Raw genomic sequence first — 21,963 nt, forward strand, 5'->3', positions numbered from 1 at the left:
GACAAAGGGAACAACGTATGTTGTTGTGCGGTCTGACCGATAAAGATCTTCGTAGAATATGTAGGAACCAATATGAGCATCCAGGTTCCGCTATTGGTTATTGACCGGAGATGAGTCTCGGTCATGTCTACATAGTTCTCGAACCCGTAGGGTCCGCACGCTTAACGTTCGATGACGATATGTATTATGAGTTGTGTGATTTGATTTACCGAAGGTTTTTCGGAGTCCCAGATGTGATCACGGACATGACGAGGAGTCTCGAAATGGTTGAGACATAAAGAATGATATAATGGACGATGTTATATGGACACCTGATGAGTTCCAGGTGTCGTCGGATAAATATCAGAGTGCTAGAAGGGTTATCGGAACCACCGGAGAAGCAATGGGCCTTATTGGGCCTAGGGGAGAGAGAGAGGGGCAGCCAAGGGCTGGTCCCCCCCCCATGGGCCTAGTCCGAATTGGACTAGGGGGAGGGGTGGCGCCCCCTCCTTCCTTCTCTTTCCCCTCTCCTTCCTTCTTCTCCTTGTTGGACTAGGGAAGGGGGATCCAACTCCTACTTGGAGTAGGATTGCCCCCCTTGGGCGCGCCCTATGAGGGTCGGCCGACCTCCCCCCTTGCTCCTTTATATATAGGGGCAGGGGGGCACCCCATGCACACACAAGTTGATCTTAGCCGTGTGCGGTGCCCCCCTCCACAAATTTCCTCCTCGATCATATAGTTGTAGTGCTTAGGCGAAGCCCTGCGTCGGTAACTTCATCATCACCGTCACCACGCCGTCGTGCTGACGAAACTCTCCCTCGACTTCAGTTGGATCTAGAGTTTGAGGGACGTCACCGAGCTGAACGTGCGCAGATCGTGGAGGTGCCGTGTGTTTGGTACTTGATCGGTTGGATCGCGAAGACGTTCGACTACATCAACCATGTTACTTAACGCTTCCGCTTTCGGTCTACGAGGGTACGTGTATACACTCTCCCCGCTTGTTGATATGCATCTCCTAGATAGATCTTGCGTGATCGTAGGAATTTTTTTGAAATATTGCGTTCCCCAACACCGGCGGCCAGTGCAAAGTCAGCTGGAAACTCGTGTGTAGACTAAAGAGGCTTGGTGGGCTAGGTATCCTTGATATTCGTATGTATGCCCGACTCTAAGGCTGCGATGGCTCTGGTATGAGTGGAAGGAGCCGCACAGGGCATGGGTGGGCATCGGAAACCCATGTGACACCACTGACAGAGATCTATTCTATGCTGCCACGATGATCTCTGTCGGTGACGGTAGGATATGGCATGCTTCTGGCTTTCCCCTGGCTAGATGGAGCAAAGCCCAAGGACATTGCACCGGCCATGTTCGCAATCTCTGCCAACACGAACAAGTCTATGCGAGAAGCCTTGCTTGAAAATCATTGGATCCAATGGATCAACATGTCCGGAGGTCTCTCGGTGGAACACATTGAACAGTGCTGCGCCCTTTGGGGGAAGCTCACTACGGTACACCTACAGGACGAGCTACCCGATGATATCAAGTGGAACCTCACCGCCGACGGTATTTACTCCTCGGGCTCGGCCTATAGGGCCCAATTCGAGGGTGCGATCGCCTCCAACATGACCACGGTGGTGTGGAAGAACTGGGCACCGCCCAAGTGCAAGTTCTTTGCGTGGCTAGTTATCGGACGGCCGACAGACTACAAAGAAGAGGGTGGTCCAACTGCAATTTGTGTCAACTTTGCAAGAGGGAGCCAGAGTCCGCAGCTCATCTTCTCTTCCAATGCAGGTTCTCTACCCGCATATGGAATGCAATAAAAGTTTGGGTGGATGCCCCTGAACTGGATGTGGCGGCCTGGAACGGGATCCCCACGGTCAAAGAGTGGTGCTCGGCAGTGGTCCTTAGACGTGGCCATAAGAGGAAGGTGATTTCTTCACTCATCATGATTGTTACTTGGGAAGTGTGGAAAGAGAGAAACGTGAGGGTGTTCCAGCATGTATGTAGGTTGCCAAACGTGTTGGTCGAGGCTATTAAAGCGGAGGCGAGGCTCTGGATTATCATAGGGGCGAAGCATTTGAGTTCTTTGATGCCGCGAGAGTAGGATTGTGTTTTATTTTCATTTGTGTGAGGTGTAATGGCTCTCTGCAGACTTTGTTATTCCTCTTCTTTTTAATGAGATGAGGCAAAGCTTTTGCCTCCGTTTCAAAAAATATATAAAAAAAAAGACGGACAGGGTATGGCGACCGCGTTTTCACGTGTCACTTTACTTTATTGCCAGTTCAATGCAATTTCCAAACTCTGGAGGAAAACGTACAGCCGTAGGAATAAGACGGTCAGCATGGTTTTTTGTTGTAGCTTTTTTTTGTTGTTATTGATTGTTTGTCTCTTTTCTCTCTCCGTCGTACTCTGTGTTCCTTGATATTATAAAATTTATTAAGATGATTTGGGCGGCGATAGAGCGCTCGTCCTCGCCTGCTCCTGGTAGTGCTGGCGATCTGGACATCGACGCGTGCATGCGACAATTGCCTCGAGTGGCAGTGCGGGTTGTACCGCCATAGAAGACAACAGTGATATATGGAAACAGCCCAGTCTTTGGGCCGGTAACTCCGATGGTGACTTTCGGATGTTCCATTGGTACATAACCGACATCAACACGGTACTTAGCCAGTAAAGATGTAACGTCATACAATTTGCATCTGACGGAAAATGCGAGCGGCGACGAAAGTGCAGAAACACTTCCAGCACAACAAGGGGGTTGCACCATGGGCAGCTTCCTACTTTTCCTTCAGGTATGCGTTGGATCTATCGTGTGTGCATGGCTGATGTGCGCCTTTTTGTCCCCTTGTTTCCACCTTGATCTTTACGCTGATTCTTTATCCATCGTCGTCATCCTCTGCAGGTGTTCTTCGCCGAATGGATGGATTTCCTAGACAGCAACCTCACCGACAATGTGTGGCCTCGCATGTCTGGATACACCGACGACATCCTGAAAAACTTATTCGCTTTGGCACGAGATGGCGCACTCAAATTCAAGGTAATTACCTCCGCGACCTCGCCCCCTATCATCAAACAAAAACTGGTGCACCGGCGCTTGTGCTGCTACCGGTGCACCGACAAAAAAAAGAATAAGCTACTAGAAATAAAAATAGCACAACAACAGAAAAAGAACCATTCCTTTTGTGCACAAATATTTCATACATTATCTTGCTTTTCAGTTAGTCGGATGACTGATCCTACACAAACTATTTCTTTGCTTGCATGCGGAAAAAAAGACAACGGCAAAAGGGTCAATTGGCACATCCAACTGGTGCATCCACCCAACACTGCTCCAGGGCTCCATCTACTCAGGGGCTGCTTTCGAAAATGCTGCTCATCGGTTCATTGCCGCAGAGGTCTGCTCAAAGATTCGCGACGGCATGCTCAACTTTGCTACAAATCACATACCACCAGCAACCACTTTGGCCAGCGAAACGGAAGCTCGGCACAATGAACTGCTGCTACATATGTTCACGCAAATCGAAAGCAAAGCTGAAGCTATGTACACTCAGTTCATGTCACGTCTTTCAGCCACAAACAAAAGCTATCTACCTACATATGAATGGCCAACCCGGTGACTCGCATCACCATCAGCTCCCCTCTGAGGTTAGTCTCCTTAAGTTACTCCATAATCCGTCAGCTCACACCCAACTACTGACGAAACTCTGCTTTTCTCCTGAATTTGTTTCTGCAAGTTGGGCATCGGTGCCGCATAGAGGACACACAGCAACCAAACCATGCAGCAGCAGTTGCGCAGGCAAAGCGGGATAAACGCCCACGTACCTTAACGTCGCCGCTATCCTCTAACGATCGTTGCTCCGCTAGATACAAACATCATCCCTCTTCCATCTCCCCTCGCATTAAAATATTCGTAGACTGTTGGAAATATTTGCACTTTTTCGACTAATCTAATCCACGAGTAGACAGTAAGCATGGCAAATACGATACGCATCTCATACCGATACTTAAGCAGGTGAGCACGTACAGTACATAGAACCGAACCATCTATGAACATCATATATACGGCTAGCACATGAACAAGGAAACAGGAGATGAATGAGTCATACCCTCCGGTTGGGCAGGCCAACGCGGCAGCGGTAGCATCAGCCAAGGCCTTCTTCTTGGCCACTTCGTCGTCAGCCATGGACTCGATGTAGAGGATGTAGTGGAAGCAGAGGCGGACGAGGATGGGGACGGATCGGGAGCAGTCGCGTCGAGACACTCCCCAAAAACCTTATTGCCGTTCTCCCGGGCAGGATCTCGAACAACAGGGTTACGGAGGCACCTGCTCTCCCGGCCAACCGTGCACGCGGTCGTCGGGATGGGATCGCGGGAGGCAGCACAGTGATAGGAACAATAGATGACGGCTAGGGTTGTACGAGAGGGAGTGAGTGAACTGAGTTAGGGTTCACTCCACCGGCCAGCGCCTTCTTATATAGGCCATCAGGTAAATGGGCCTGGGCCAGGCCCACGACCGAGTCCGCGAACAGCCCACGGTCCAACATCTCGGACTGTGGCGCTTCCGTAAGCGACTCGTTAATTAATTAACAATTAATTAACCATTCCTGAACGGCAAAAATAAGCTTCGGCTCGGCTCATTCCTGCAACCCGTGGCGCGGCCGCGCGTCGTGATGAGGCGAGGCGTGGTGAGGCGAGGCGGGCGGCAGAGGAGGAGGAGCGCGCGTGTACAGCTCCTATTCCCAAGCTCCCAATAGCAAGTGGTAGTGCAACCCTTATAAAGAGGCCTCACTCTTCTTACTGTAGCAGTATGGGACTAAACTTCCCACACTTCCCACCACTTGTCGTACACATGCATGGGCCTTAGAGATTAATTATGAATTATTGTCTGATATGGGCTAAGCCCATCCATAATCCATCAATCCCCCATCAGATCTCGAGGCACATAAGTTTGTCAGCTGTTCCAAACAATGTTTGATATACCAGAATTTTCAGTGGAGACTATTAAGTTGAACTTCCACCTAGAGCAATAGGATTGGACTTCTTCACAGCTGAACAATGGACTATGCCTTGAATTGTCAGTTTGGTGTGTAGAAGTTTCGCCTATTGTCAGCTGATACGTGGCTGCCGAAGGCTAAACCCCACGGGTGGAGCTTATTAGTCATACTCCGTACCTTCTCATGAGCTATCTAGAGATCACCCAGTCTCATAGACTGTGACTAGAAGTCAGGCTCACATAGGTGTGTTTCTCAAAAAAATGCTCTGTAGGTTAGCATCTTGCTTACACAAGCTTTGGAACACATTAAGACAAAAGTCATCCTGCCTTGCAGAATTGAGAGTATTATTGCATCTCCAACGGAGTGGCTTAATTAAGGATACTCTCCTCAGTTGACCGCTGGATTGTTTTCCCAGGTCCTAATTCATGGGATCTCCAATCACATAGGTTGGGTTACCCCCATGGCAACTTACGTGGGTCTCATACCCATCTCCCTCGATGCATTTTCTATCACAATCCGTGATAGCCCTTTCGTAAAAGGGCATGCCAGATTCTTAGCCGTCTGGATATAATCCAACGCTATTACTCCGAAGTTTCTTGATTTTCTGACAGATTTTAATCTTCTTCTTATGTGCTTTGTGAATTTCAAGTTGTCCTTTGAACTCTTAGTCTTGGTAATCACTGTTTGATTGTCACAGTTCATAAGGACAGTCGGGACTGGTTTATGAACCATCGGTAAATCCATCAAAAGATCTCGAATCCATTCTGCTTCGACGCATGATGTGTCTAATGATGTGAGTTCTGCTTCCATAGTCGATCTGGTTAAGATCGTCTGCTTGCAAGACTTCCAGGAAACAGCACCACCACCAAGTGTGAAGACATATCCACTTGTGTCTTTCATCTCATCAGCATCAGATATCCAGTTAGAATCACTATACCCCTCAAGTACCGTCGGGTACCTAGAATAGTGAATTCCGTAGTTCACAGTACCTTGCAAATAGCGCATCACTCGCTCAACAGCATGCCAATGCACATCTCCCGGATTGGAAACAAACTGGCTCAGTTTGCACACAGCAAATGAGATGTCATGGCGAGTAGCGCAAGCTAGGTACACGAGTGAACCAACCACTTGAGAATATCTCAATTGATATACAGCCGTGGCTTCGAACTTTCGAATCCACACGCTAGGATCATATGGTGTTGCAGAAGGTTTGCAGTCCGGATATCCAAAACGGCTCAAAATCTTCTCAACATAGTGGGATTGCAAAAGTGTAATTCCACCCTCAGTATTTCTCAGTAGCTTGATGTTCAAGATAACATCAGCCACGCCCAGGTCTTTCATCTCAAAGTTATGAGATAGAAAAGCCTTGACCTCCTCAATTACTTTGAGGTGGGTCCCAAATATCGGTATTTTATCAACATGCAGACACAATATAACTCCTTCGCCCCCACCATAGCGATAGTATACACATTTGTCAGCTTCGTTAACAACAAAGCCAACGGATGTCAAAGTTGTATTAAACTCCTCATGCCATTGCTTAGGCGCTTGTTTCGGGCCATACAAAGATTTCACTAGCTTACACACTCCTCATGCCATTGCTTAGGCGCTTGTTTCAGTCTATACAAAGATTTCACTAGCTTACACACCTTTCTTTCCTGACCATTTACTACAAAGTCATCTGGCTATTGCATGTAAATATCCTCGTCTAGATCCATTAAGGAAAGTCGTCTTAACATCCATCTGATGAACGAGAAGATCATGCGAGGCAGCCAAAGTGAGTAACACTCGAATGGTGGTCAGCCTAGCCACAGGTGAGTAAGTGTCGAAGAAATCCCCTTCTTCCTTTTGGGTATAACCCTTGGCCACAAGCCTAGCATTGTACTTCTCAACAGTACCATCGGGCCTAAGCTTCCTCTTGAACACTCACTTAATTACATCCCAAAGGTTGGCAACCATAAGGACGATCAGTGATCTCCCGTATACCGTTAGCCATGACGAAATCCATCTCGCTATGGACCACATCCTTCCAGTAATCAGCATCCGGAGATGCATAAGCTTCTAAAATAGAACTGGGAGTGTCGTCATCCACGAGGTACACGAGGAAATCATCACCAAAAGACTTTGCAGTCCTTTGTCTCTTGCTCCTAACAGGAGCTTCCTCGTCATCCTCTGATGAACTTTCATCACTTTTGTGTTCATAATATTCCATCAGAATGGCAGATTCAGGAGTCTCATCAGATTCCAGTCTATAAGTGCTTCACATATCTCTCATGGGGAAAATTTCCTCAAAGAATGTAGCATCCTTAGACTATAATTGTACCGACCTTCTGGCCAGGTACCTCAGAATTCACTACTAGAAATCTATAGCCAACGCTATTCTTAGCGTAGCCCAAATTAACGCAGTCCACGGTCTTCGGACCAAGCTTACGCATTTTGGGGATCGGCACATTGGCTTTCGCCAAACAGCCCCAAGTGCGCAAGTAAGAGAGTGTAGTTCTTTTCTTTTCCCATTGCTCATAGGGAGTAGTCTCATTATCCTTTGCGGGAACTTTATTCAGGACATGACATGATGTCAGTATAGCATCCCCTCATCATGCCTTGGATAAACCCGATGTATCTAACATGGTGTTAGCCAAATCAGTTGGAGTACGGTTTTTCTGTTCGGCGACCCCGTTTGACTGGGGTGAATAGGGAGGCATCCTCTCATGAATAATACCATGTTCCGCACAGAATAAATCAAACTCACCAGAAAAGTACTCTCCACCACGATCAGACCGGACTTGTTTTATTTTCTTCTCAAGTTGGTTCTCAACTTCAGCCTTATAGATTTTAAAGTCGTGTAGAGCCTCATCCTTTGTATTTAACAAATACACATAACAGAATCTAGTGGAATCATCAATGAAATTCATGAAGTATTTCATTCCACCTTTAGTCAACACAACATTCATCTTACAAAGATCTAAATGTATGAGCTCTAGTGGTGCCAGGTGGCTCTTTTTTGCAGGCTCGTGAGGCTTACGAGGTTGCTTTGCTTGCACACACGCATGGCACTTAGAGCCTTTGGCTAAAGTGGAAGTCAGGATTAGACTCATCTTAGCTAGCCGCGTCATACAACCGAAATTTATGTGACAAAGACGTGAATGCCAAACCTCACATTCGTTCACATTGGAATGAATTTGGTTCACGACTTTATTACAGAAATCCTCCAGGGAAAGGCGGAACAAACCACCACAATCATATCCTTTTCCAAAAAACAGTCCATACTGAGATACAACTACTTTGTTAAACTCAAATACTAACTTAAACCCTTCTTTACATAGAAGGGAGCCACTAACGAGATTCTTTTTAATGGCGGGGACATGCTGCATGTTCATAAGTTGCACGATCTTTCCTGAAGTAAACTTTAGATCCGTGCCAACACCATGGACCGAAGCATGCGAGCCGTTCCCCATCAGGACGGAACAACCTCGCATGAGCTGGTAAGAAGAAAACAAAGACACATCAGCATACACAAGAATATTGGCCCCAGTGTCAACCCACCAATCGGTGGACTGACAAACTGAAAGTACGGTAAACAGATTACCATACCCAGATGCCCCATCATGGTTGCTCAATGTGACATTGGCAGACATTGCGTCCTGTCCTGGCGCCTTATACTTGTTTGGGCACTTGTTTGCCCAATGTTCCTCTGAAACACAAGTAAAGCAGCCATCTCTCTTCTTGTCTTTCTTCTTACCCTTCTTCTTAAAGGTAGTATTTTGTTGGACAGAGTTCTTTCCCTTGAACTTGTGTAAGTTCTTCTGCACCACATTGGTGCTAGAAGAACCCTCTGCCCCTTTCACGTGTGAGTCCTTTGCTCTCGAGTTCTGCTCAACACTTAGATGACCGATGACATCCTCAACAGAGAATTCACGTCTCAAGTGCTTGAGAGAAGTAGCAAAGCTCCTCCATCCAGGAGGGAGTTTTGCAATAATGCAACCCGCGACAAACTTGTCTGATAACTCACACTTTAGGAACTCCAGCTCCTTAGCGATGCATTGTATCTCATGGGCCTGGTCCAATACAGAACGGTTATCAACCATTCTGTAGTCATGGAACTGATCCATAGCATACAACTCGCTTCCAGCATCGGTTGGGCCGAACTTAGCTTCGAGCGCATCCCACAAAATCTTGGCAACGCGCATATGAAGATATGCGTCCACAAGCTTGTCTCCGATCACAGTAAGAACTGCTCCCAGAAAGATTGTGGTTGCCTCCCTAAATGCCTTCTCCTGTTCAGGAGCAATCGTTTCTGTGGGGGACACACCACCAACCCGGAACACGTTCATCCCTGTGAGCCACAAGGTGGTCCTAGTCTGCCAACGCTTAAAATGTGTTGCGGTAAACTTTTCCGGTATTAGAGTAGCAGCAAAGCCTTGAATCGAAAAATGCCTAAAATAAGGTTTTTGGATTGTTGGAAATATTAGCACTTTTCCGACTAATCTAATCCATGAGTAGATAGTAAGCATGGAAAATACGGTATGCATCTCATACTGATACCTAAGCAGGTGAGCACGTACAGTACATAAAACCGAACCATCTATGAACAGCATATATACGGCTAGCACATGAACAAGCAAACATGGGATGAACAAGTCAAACCCTCCGGTTGGCCAGACCAACGCGGCGGCGGTAGCAGCAGCCTCGACATCAGCCAAGGCCTTCTTCTTGGCGACTTCGTCATCGGCCATGGAGTCGATGTAGAGGATCTAGTGGAAGCAGAGGCGGACGAGGACGGGGACGGGTCAGGAGCAGTCGCTTCGAGACACTCCCCAAAAACCTTATTGCCGTTCTCCCGGATAGAATCTCAAACGACAGGGTTCCGGAGGCACCTGCTCTCCCGACCAACCGTGCACGCGGTCATCGGGATGGGATCGTCGGAGGCAACACAGTGATAGGAATAGTAGATAACGGCTAGGGTTGTACGAGAGGGAATGAGTGAACTGAGTTAGGGTTCACTCCACCGGCGAGCGCCTTCTTATATAGGCCATCAGGTAAATGGGCCTGGGCCAGGCCCACGACCGAGTCCGCGAACAGACCGTGTTCTTGAGCGGCAAAAATAAGCTTCGGCTCGTTCCCGCAACCCGCGGCGCGCGCGCGTCGTGACGAGGCTGGCAAGCCGGCGGCGGAGGAGGAGGAGTGCGTGTGTACAGCTCATATTCCCAAGCTCCCAATAACAAGTGGTAGAGCAGCTCTTATAAAAAGGTCTCACTCTTCTTACTGTAGCAGTATGGGACTATACTTTCCACATTTCCCACCACTTGCTATACACATGCATAGGCCTTAGAGATTAATTAGGGATTATTGTCTTATATGGGCCTAAGTCCATCCATAATCCATCACCACTGTGGCAGAATACCACAAGTGCTAATTCTCTTGACCCCGATGGACGCCAACCGATTCTGTGAGCAGGCGCGGAGGAGCGCTCTTGCCAATTATCGGCTTTGGGTGTCTTTTCTTAGGAAAAATATTTTTGTAGAACGGCAGGTACATGCATTAAGCAAGGGCAATTCGACCCTTGTATACAAAAAAAGGGAGAATTTTTTTTTGCCAAGTTTTCTTTTCGAAACAAAATTGCTGGCCGCCTGGCCCATCTAATCCAGGGCTAGGCAAACGCAATCGAGGGCCTGATCCGTGGCAAGAATTTCATTGCGAGACCCGGTTCCTGACGGCACTGCCGCCTGCCGGTGCCTTCCAACACCAGTCGCTCTCGTACGGTACGTGAACTCTGTCCTTACAGAATTGCACCCGGGTAAATATCAGGAAACCCTCTTTTTTGGAGGATTATATTCCATCTATGTGTCCGTGCGCACGTGACGTGAACTCTGAACACTTTTCGCATAATATATACCCGGCTCCGGCTAAATACATAAGCGACTTGTATGTCACGAACCTGCAGCACCCTTCGCCCGATCTCCTACCTATTCCCATGGGAAACACCATCGGTTCTGCTTCTTCTCCGGTGAAGCAGGATGTGCCCGAGACGTGGTCGACGAGCCTTACGGACGGCGACACTGCGGCGCACAGTTTCGAGGTCACGGGCTTCTCGCTGCTCGACGGCATGGGCGCCGGGAACTTCATCTCGTCGAGCACGTTCTGCGTTGGCAGCTGCGAGTGGGACATCACGTTCTACCCGGACGGGTCGAAGGAGGACGGAGGCGCCCACGCCTCCGCTTATCTGCGTCTATGCAATGGAGAACTAGGGTTGCAGACCAACTACACTCTGAGTCTATTGGGGAAGGATGGTGAAGTGTTTGAGCAATGGAGCCTAGAACATACCTTCCAGTCCGCAGGTATTTTTTGGGGCTTCGACGACTTTGTCCAGAAGTCAAAGCTGCGACGGCTCCTATCTGGCAACGACGACTGTGTAACGATCAGATGTGTTTTGACAGTTATGAGGAAGCATGGCGCCTTGGCCATCCCGACCCCGCCGTCCAATATGCACGAGGATTTTGCAAGGATGTTGAAGGGCCAGGAAGGCGCGAACGTAACGTTCATTGTGGGTGACAAGTCGTTCCGTGCTCATCGACACGTTCTGGCGGCACGATCACCGGCCTTCAAGGCAGAGCATTTGGACCCGACGAAGGAGGACCCTACAAAACCCGTCAAGGTTGATGACATGGACCCCGTCATCTTCGAGGCCCTTCTATATTTCATGTACACGGATACGCTCCCACATGGTAATGATCTTGAGAAAAACGCGACCCTGCAATATTTGTTGGTTGTCGGAGATCGATATGGTCTGGACAGGCTAGTGACGACGTGTGAAGGGAAGCTATGCCAAAACATAAACGAGCAAACGGTGGCAACCGCCCTAACTTTTGCAGAGCAGTATGACCGTGTGCTACTCAAAAACGCTTGCATCGCGTTTGTGTCGTCGCAGGATGTGCTCGACGCCGTGAAGAAAACCGATGGATTCAAGCACCTCATGACAAGCTATCCAGGGGTGATGATGGATATTTTGAAACAGAATCTGCCGTCGTCAATAGGGGTACGTGTATAGTTTGTTTCCTGGTTTGATGCTAGATTTTATTTGCGATATATAGTTTGTTTCCTGGTTTGCAATATAGGATGTTCCCTACACCATCATAGACATCGTTTATTCTCAAAAAAAAAAAAATCATAGACATCGTTTTACCCCCAAGAGGTAAGAGTAATATTAGACGTTAGATGACCCATATCTATTTTGGACCATGTTAAAATAGCTCAATCTGGCCTTATTGTGCTTTGAAGTTTACGACATTCTTTTTACAATTTATAATATCACATATCTTGATACTTGCCAGGTTCGCAAGCAGGTCGTACGGATGCAGCGAGGCAGGACTCCTATATCACGCAACATGAAGCGACGTGCCTCGCGAGTACGCCATGCGGTTTTGCCCTCGGTTTGCATCCTGGCGCTGGCCTTGGTTGGCTTCTATATTCCACATCCACAGCGGCTCCTAACAAGCCAACCCATGCTTGGCTTCTTGTAGTGGCAAATATCTAGGGTCAAAACGAAGGGTGGTCTAAAAGAACCAACATACAACAATGTGTCCAAGTATTGGAGAGCTCACCAACGTCTTCAGAAGACAAAGTCCAGTTGCTCTGGTCATCTGATATACGAGGCTTTGTATCTAGTTTTACTACCATATATGAAAATCCTTTTCTGAGCCCGGGCTCATCTGCACCCGTGTTGGATAAGAAATTCAAAATAAATACTAGAAAAATTTAAAAAAATCCAAAAACATTTCCCATGGTAGACAGTTTGGTGTGTGAGGTCGGACCCAATTTTCATATGATTTGGACAACTGAGCAACTCTCGGCAAAAAAGACAAATTCGGAGTCTGTAAAACAGTTTACTGTTCACGTACTGTTTTGACCTGATTTGTCTTTTTCTTCTGAGAGTTACTAAGATGTCCAAATGAATTAATATTTGGAGCGAACCTCACGCAATAAATTGTCTACCATAGGAATAAAAATTAGGATTTTCTGAATTTTTCTAGTATTTGTTTCGAATTTTTTTCTGATCGGGTGCAGATTAACCTGGGCACCGAATCACTGCACTCTGCCATATACTCTTACATAAAGGAATGAAGTGAGTAATGCTTTCTTTGTATAAAGCTCACCAGATTGGAATTTTTGTTCAGCGTCATATTCTAGACCAAAATCCATTATATTTAACTTGTGCTATCAACGTTTCATGGACTATTACTTACGAAGTAGTTATCGTATGTTTCTTACGTCATTTGGTTGTCAAACGAGAGAAATTGGTCAACTTAGGTTAGTCCTCGAGTTGTGATGTTACGAAAAAGGTCCAAATTTCATGATTGCATCGATTTAGTCTTTTCAAGGCAACATTTTTCTAGTTAGTTTGTTGTGTTGTTAGACACTTGTTTGCACTTGCAGTTGCACCATGTGTTTGTGTGAGAAAACCTTCATATTTTTTTTAGAAATACAGTACAAATGCAGGCGCTCACATACACACACGCACACTCATCCACATGGACACGCACATGCACACCCTATACCAGTGAGGACCTCCAAGAGACAGAGCCGCCAAATTTGGCATGCACTTGGGCACATCTTCATCTAGAAGGATTGGGCGAGCTTTACTGCGTCGTTGATGTTGTTGGATTTTCATAAACTAGATGACCCGTTGCGCCAATGGCGCAAAGGCCGAGAGCAAACCAAGCTTTTAAACCATGCGAGTTGGAATATTTAGAGACCGATATTCTTTAAACATAAGGAAATAGTTCATACATAGTGTTATATATTACATTGATGGTAGGTTCATAGGCTAAAAGAAAGTCATGAGATCAGTTCATGCTAAGCAAAGCTACATATGTAGAGATACATCATATGCTTTGGTCACCCAGCTTATGGTAACTAAGGTATGCAGTCATTAAAATCCAGTTTTCTTCCATCCATTGGTAGATGGATTTGTGCCAGTTTATTTGGTGTCAGGTATGGATCTATGTAATGTATTGAAAATGCATTAGAAAAATATGAAGCACAGTAACCACTTGTATCTCCGAAATGAACTGCACTCGTGTACTTGTTTTCTGCATTAACCAGGTCTGATCACCATACTCTGCTGACACATTCAAATTTTTGTTGGCACAAACTGGAGCTCATGCAAGTACAAATGACAAGCAGCTTGGAGAACATCCGATGTTAATTACCTGATTATACTCGAAATTAACAAAGCATCCAATGTCACCACATGATAATGTCCTAAAGATTCAAACAACATACAAAAATTTTCTATAAAATCATATCTCGAGGGATGACAAAGTATTTAAAACTAAACAATAATCAGATAACTATGGCTTTGATCAGTTAAGAGTTGTCAATCCAGCCAATGTCAGCATAGTACAGCAAGCAAGCATATCACTGATCAGAAAAAACAATAAACCAGGGATGGGCCGTAAACAGCCTCAAGCATGACAACCTCACCTCCATGGAGATGGACTTGAACGGCAGGTGATCAGAAACAATAAATAGGTAGAGGCCGTTGCCAACTATATATGGGCTCTGTGGCAGCATGGATGGTAATTCATCCAAACTTCGGACACATTCTTCATCAATGTAAAGTGCAATTACCGAAGGAAATAACTGAAGCGAACTACAATGAGCACGATTTTTTGATGCAGAGAATAATTGGACCAGCAAGAAAATTCCTCATGATTTTGCTTAACATATGATACAACACTCTCCTCACCTTGGAGAAAATGATAGTCAATCATTCTGGAATGGGTTGTGCCACCTACATACAACGATGTTGTAACTCGTAACCCATTTCTCATAACAGAACTAATTCTGCCTCATCCTTGTCATGCACTCCCTCTGTAAAGAAATAATAGAACATTTAGATGACTAAAGCCAATAAATTTGTTATAACCATCACTATATAAGGTCAGGACAGTGTAAGCTCAAAAACATCTTTGCATGGAAACATAGTATATAGGTGAATTAATTAATTTACCTCTATTTCTATTGAATATAGGTAAATATATCTCAGCAAATATACCACTGGAGCTTATCAACAAAGAAAATCAATTGGCTGTTCCAACAAAGATACTATCTATCGGTTGTTCCAACAAAGCAAATCAATTGGCCTGTCGAGATCTGAGCTTGCTTGCACACAGAATAGATAGTATAGAAGTTCAATGCCAAAAGGAACATAGGAAGCATCGAAGCATACATGTTGTTTGACCGTATATTTCTTTGAATAATATGAGCAGTGAGGAAAAAAAGGAAGTATATCTTTAGTTGTGTCCAGATCAAGGTAGCAGTGAGAAGAAACAGAGGAATATGTACATGCCCAGAGGTGCCATAGCATATATTTTCAACATGATCTTTACTTTGTCCTAGATAAACGCGGTCATATCAAAACTCAGAAGGACGAAGGCAACACAAGTTGCAAAACTGCAATTGTTGTAGAAACAGAAGCTTGGTTATATGGGATGTTTCAGTGCTAATATTAATCCTTTATGATTCATGTGCCTATTTTCAGTCTAAGAAATCCGGAGTAATTGACCTTGATAATTAACATTCACATTCAAGTTTATAGAACTTTACGAAGGACAGTTTAGTTTTACAAAATGCATGGAGAAAATACCTCACTAGAAAGTTGAATGTGAAAATACATCACTACAAAGTTGAAGGTAAAAATGCCTCACATTCAAGTTTAGTTTTATCAGTGAGATACCCGGATTATCACAGCCTGCATCAAACACCCTCACAATGGGCACTCTAGCACTGGTAATCGCCTGCAAGGATGTAGACGATCAAGTCAACTGCCTCAATCTACAGTGATTTTTTACAACAGAATTTACAAACTGCAAAACTCCATATAGTGAGTGAAGGCTTACTAACCTCCACACTGTCGAAATTATTGCCGCGCAAGATCTCCGACAGCTGCAGAAGAAGCTCCACCTCACTCCCCGTGTCAATCGCGATTTAGAGGCAGACATCGAGCTCGCTGTAGTGTGACATCGTGTTCTACAGAGTGAAGAAACATGACAAATTAAGCTACAAAATTGTTTTTGAGCAATACAGATGTGGATATGTGATGGTGGTATGTAATCAATTTCCAATTTCCACTACATCGTTTAACTGCTAGCCGCTGTCGTGGTTCTAAGTCTGACAGTAGTGTAGGGGGTACTAAGGAGAGGCAAGATCCTAGCTATGGAGTAGTTGTGCACACAAGAGTTTTACGAGTTCAGGCCCTTCTCTGAAGAAGTAACAACCCTACTTCTCGGTGCCCGGAGGCGGTCGACTGAATTATATGTGTGAGAGTTACAGGAGTGCGAACCCTTCTGCCAGTGGAGGGGGTGGCTTATATATAGCATGCCAAGACCCCAGCCAGCCCACGTAGCGGAGGGTTTAAAGTACATTAAGGCCTGGCGTTACTGGTAACACCTTACATAAAGTGTCATCATGATCATAAAGACTACTTAATTACAGACCGTTTGGATACAGAGTAGATTTTGAACTCCTGGTGGTCGAGTGTCTTTGAGTACGTCGAGTGTCCTCCAGTCCGTCGAGTGGAATCCCTCTAGGTCGACAGGAAGACGGCTTCTTCTAAAGATGTCCTCGGGGAGGGTACCTTGGACAGGTCCATGACCCTACCCCAGGTACATGACTTCATCATTAGCCCCCGAATGGATCGAGGTTTGAGTGAGGAAGGAGTTGATAATCTTTCCGACCTGTTTACTGGTGTTGTAAATGTGTCTTACTCTGGATCAATGACTTTTAAGTGAGGGTGTCAACTTTTCTTTCAGTCGCCTTGATCCATTCTTTATATCTGTCGAGTGAACTTTATGAACTTGGAGATTTCCGAGCGACGGATCGCAGGAGATCTTCCGTCTGACAAGTTGCCCTGCGGTTAGCGGATTTAGTGGGATCCGAATTTCGGGAAGCGCGCGAAGCGGAGAAGGCCGCGGTGCTCGGATGGGATAAGGCAGAGACGCCTCGATTCCCGCACCGCCTTTTTCGCCACGTATTGCTCGCGCGACTGTTTCGGGATTTTTCGGGATTGCCCGGGCCTACGAGTCAGCCACTCGGAAGCGACTCCATATAAGGAACCGGGCGGAGGTTTTTGAATAGTGCTCCCTCATTTTCCCCTCCCCCTTCTTCAGATTCATCCGCTGCACTTGCCATCTGCTCAGTGCCGCTGCTCCGTTCCAGCCTCGTCGGCGACAATGGTGAAAGAGAAGACGGCGGCTTTGGAGCGGGCGAAGAAGGTGACGGCGAAGGCGAAGGGGAGAGGGACCAGTCGGGGCGGATCCTCGTCGCGGTCCCGCCTGCCGCAAGGTTGGATCCAGGGGGATTGGATCCGCTCGACCATCACCCAGAAGGATCTCGACGACCTGGCCAACGAGGGGCTGATCGAGCACGGGGCAGCGAGGCTTCCGGGGACGGAGTGGCAGCCGTAGCCTCAGGAGGGTGAGTGTGTCCTCTTAGCGACTCATGTCGATCGTGAGTTTTCTCTGCCGCCACATCTTTTCTTTTGGGGGTCTGCCACGACCGGTTTTCCGGGTAATAAATTTTCCAGAAAAGACCGTCGTGCTCATTAGCTGATGAGGCTCCAACTTGATACAGAAATTCCAAGCAAAAATACAAAATATGTAGTACAAGACCATTCTGGCCTGTGAGTACAACAAATGGTTTCTAGTGGTTGATGGCGGAAGCGGGTTGTGAAACATCAGTGTCTATGGGGCTCCATTTTCCACGGGAACAGCTGACCAGGTTAACTCCTATCTTCGCGAGGCTGCTATCTCCATTGAGTGGATTCCGGGGCTGGCATCGCGTCGCTCCTCTCCGTGCAAGAAAATCTGGCCAAGACAATAGTCAGGGACAAGCCAATGAGTACTTTGAATGTACTCACAAACATTGTGAACACAGGTATAATATAACAATGATGTGCTGAAAATATTTTATGCTCATGACGTCAGTCACAAAAGATAAATGAAACTCTGATGCGTGCAAGCAAGTTATTTATAAAAATGCAATAACATGGTAGCATAAAAATTTATGAAACAATTAACAGGCAATGCCACAGTCGGGCGTCTTAGCGACACCACGTAAAGGGCTTTAAAAGAAATGCCACAGTCGGGCGTCTGAGCGACACCACATAAAGGGCTTTAAAGGAAATGCCACAATCGGGCATCTGAGCGACACCACAAAAGGGCTTTAAAAGAAATGCCACAGTCGGGCGTCTGAGCGACACCACATAAAGGACTTTAAAAGAAATGCCACAGTCGGGCGTCTGAGCGACACCACATAAAGGGCTTTAAAAGAAATGCCACAGTCGGGCGTCTGAGCGACACCACATAAGGGGCTTTAAAAGAAATGCCACAGTCGGTCGTCTGAGCGACACCACATAAAGGGCTTTAAAAATAAACATTCATAGTGAATATCCCGGAGGTAGAACCATCCCTGAGATACTCGATAATAACAATAATATCACGGGTTAGTCAACAATAATAATAATCATAGTTCTCACAAGTCACAAGTAGTAATTCCATTTCTGGTTAACCGTTTCACCTCCGAAGACCGACACTAGGACCGACACCTGACCATCCCAGACTGATATCCTTAACCATGGACATGGCTATTCGAATAGGTTTATTCTCTGCAGAGGGTGTACTCTTTACCCATGAGTAACGGATTTCTTTAGTCCATCGGGACTAATTCCGTCTACGGTCTTTTTGTTGAAAACACACCTAACTTGCACACACCAGCTTAACTCACACGTGTCTGGAATCACCCACGACACCTGTTAAGCAACTCTAAGTGGGGAGGCTACAACCTCGCGTAGCATGGGATCAAACTTATATCACGCGCTCTAAGGGGTGGCCTCCCCTCTCGGTCCCAACCGGAAACACCCATGCCCCCGGACCAGGTGGCTTGCCTACCAGCTACAACCGATACCTTCCACCATGGCCTCTCTGTACGGTGTGTGCTAGAAAGAGGTTGACAACTTACTGAACCGTACTCTACTTGCTGTAGAGACGAGTGGTAGTACGAAACAAGTATGGGGGTTACTGGAACAAGACTCGATCTAGGTCGACTCAGGAGGTGCAATTATTCCCTGCATGATTAGTATAACGAATATATTTCATCCAACAGAGTCACCTCTCATATCACCTTACCATGCCATACCAGACATAACCGTCCCGACGGAGACCGGCGACAAACCCATGCGTACCCAAGGCAGAGGTTTTCCCGGGTTCCTGCCGGTATGCATGCAAGGCACATGAGGGTGATTATCATCACAAGTGAGTTCATTTCCAATAGCATGGAAATCAATAACATGCACCCATGCATATGATCATATCACATGAAATAACAAGTCCTTCAAAATGCGGTGGTGTTATAAATGTATCTACGATCACACCAAAACATTATGCCGGGATTCAGAATGCTTGCCTTCAATGTTGTGGAGGGGTGGGGTGCTCTCCAAAACTTTTTGAAAGTTTCTTCTCTCTCCCCAAAATCTTGAGGCTTTACGCCTCCACTTAAACACGTGGACGGCGTGGGGTGTCACTGACAGTGGGTCCAAGGTGGCCCGCTAGTCAGGTTTGACTAGTCCGCCCTCCTCCTTCTCCCTCTGTCCCGAGCGGAGGCGGAACTCCGGCGACCAACGCCGGCGAGCGGCGGCTCCTCGCGGCCTCTGAAGGGCGGGGATGGATCCGCGGATCGAGGGCGATCCTACTGGTAGTCGCTGGGTCGGCGGCGACGGCGTGAGCTGTCGGCGGCGAGCTCCTCGGCGGAGGAAAGCTTCGGGGAAAAGTGGTTTCGGGGCGGCGGTGGTTCTCGATCGAAATGGAGTAGTGGAATGGTTTACGGGAGGATGAGGGGGCTCTTGGTGGAGAGAACGGAGAGTGGGAGGCCCTGGTGGTGCCGAATTGGCCGAGGCTGTGGCGGCGGCTGCAGCTGCCGGAGATGAGGAAGGAGGCCTCCCGGGGTCGATTGGCTGCCAAAGGGGGTCCTCGGGAGGTGGCTTGGGACTGCCTGCGTGCGGGGATGAGCTCTGGGCTCCTTATATAGGCGAGTCGAGGCGGTTCAGCGGCGGCCGCGGATGAGCTCGTCGGCGACCGTCTTTCTGTAGCTGCAGGAGAACGTGGCGGCGACGAGAGCTAGGGGACGAAGCTGTGGATGAGCACGCACTGCTCACAGGGGCAGGTGGCGAGCCGGGGTGGCTTGGGCGGCGCTGAACGGCGCAGGGCTGTCGGGCGGCGGCGGCTAGCTCTTGGCTTGCCAGGCGTGGCGAGGAGCGGCTTGGCGCGTAGTGGTGAGAAGGGGAGTATGTGGCGAGGTTCTGCAGAGCGGGCCAAAGCCGTGGGGGCCAGCGTGTCGGCTCGGCGCACGTGCGTGCCAAACGCACGCTCTGCTCGCGCTCCGGGCGTGCACGGAACGTGCTCGACGCAATGCTAGAGCATGCTACAGAGCTTGGTTGAGACTGGCAATTAACAGATCTAGGTTAGGAGAAATGGGGAGTCTAGTGGACATGCTTGTTTGATCAAAGGTGCAAGTTCACAGTGCAATGCCAAAACTCATGTCAAAACTGATCATGCCCATAAGGTGTTTCACAAAATGCTAAGGGCACTTAGGCAGGTCTTGGGGTGGCCAAAAACTCCAGATGGTGGTCTCTTTAGGTGCAAGGGGGAGTGGTGTGGTTAGTTTGCCAAAAGAAGAAACTTGTTAGTGCAAGTTTAGTAAAACTTCAATTCTGGACAGGAAATAAATGACATTATTTCATGAACCAAAAATGATCTAAAAGGTGCATGCTCCTGGACTTAAGGGTTTAACATGGAGGACTACAAGTAGGAGAAAGAATCAACGGTTAAAGAGCAAGCAAAAATATGGTTGCTGTACAAACCATCCAGTTGGTCCAGAATGAAGATGAGGTTGATTCACTCAAATTTTCAAAGAACATAAATAGGTTTTTGCACAAAGTGGAACAATAGGCTCCTACTGACCTCCCCTAATTTTGGTAGAAGTTTTAAAGAAATATTTAAATAGGTTGTAGTGTAAAATTGCTCTCTGGACCAGAGAAGAAAATTGAATGAAGAGCTCAAAATATGCAATGTATTAAATATATTATTGCACAAAAGTGATTTAGAGACATCACATGATATCTCCAAACTTTGGTTGGATTTTTAGAATAATATATCAAATGGTTGCAGTTCAAAAATGGCCATATAACCTTGAAAAACCATTTTCAAAAAAATAAAGATCAAGCAACTTAATTATTTAATTAGTTACACTGATAGAAGGAAAGTTTTTCTTGAGAGGTTAAACAAGTCCAATAACATATTTGAAAAGTTTTCTCTCTGGGAAAAACTCATCATAACAGGGAAAGAAATGATTTAAAAAAAACAGAATGGAGCTCAGAAATCCAATGTTTTAATTCCTGGCAAAAATTTTAATTTATTAAAACAAGGCCAAATTTTTGGGGTGTCACAACACTATCCCCCTTAAGAAAAAATCTCGTCCTCGAGATTTGCTAAAAGCGGTGTTAAGAAAATAATTACGCAATAAAGATGTGGCTACAGTGAGAGGGCAATAAGTGGTGAAGAACCACAGTGTGAAAACTGGTGCTGCGTGGAAGAGTTTACGGTTCGGGATAAAAACGGGTGATTTCTACGCTGGATATAAATTTAGAATAACTCCTAAATTTAGATATACGCTGGTCGTACATGAGAGCACAGTGCTCTCTCTGGCCGACAGGTGGACCCGGGGTCCACTGTCAGTCTCCTCTTCTCCCTCTGGCTCTTCCTTCTACCTCTTCTCTCCCGCGCGCTTTCTCCACCGGCGATGCCTAACTCGTAGGGCATCTAGGCCGTACCGTGGTAGTGCGCGGCGTGCTAGCTGCCGGTGTAGCGTGCACTCACCTCGCGGGCCAGCGCACTATCGGCACTGCTCGCGGATTCGACTCCGAACACCGGCGATCGGCGATGAG

The 21,963-nt window shown here is 46.9% G+C and overlaps 1 protein-coding gene and 1 pseudogene across 1 annotated transcript; both read left to right on the top strand.

Moving 5' to 3' along the window:
• LOC119361193 overlaps nucleotides 1-1,796 on the top strand; it is a 111,998-nt pseudogene extending 110,202 nt beyond the window's left edge.
• Nucleotides 1,797-2,215: 419 nt separating this feature from the next.
• LOC119361194 (BTB/POZ and MATH domain-containing protein 2-like) lies at nucleotides 2,216-12,012 on the top strand. Its single transcript, XM_037626522.1, has 3 exons — nucleotides 2,216-2,312; nucleotides 10,474-10,496; nucleotides 10,981-12,012. Exons 1-3 carry the CDS (start codon nucleotides 2,216-2,218, stop codon nucleotides 12,010-12,012), a joined length of 1,152 nt encoding a protein of 383 aa, XP_037482419.1.
• The last annotated feature ends 9,951 nt before the right edge of the window (nucleotides 12,013-21,963 follow it).

Source organism: Triticum dicoccoides, chromosome 2B, assembly GCF_002162155.2.
Source record: "Triticum dicoccoides isolate Atlit2015 ecotype Zavitan chromosome 2B, WEW_v2.0, whole genome shotgun sequence".
Taxonomy (NCBI): domain Eukaryota; kingdom Viridiplantae; phylum Streptophyta; class Magnoliopsida; order Poales; family Poaceae; genus Triticum; species Triticum dicoccoides.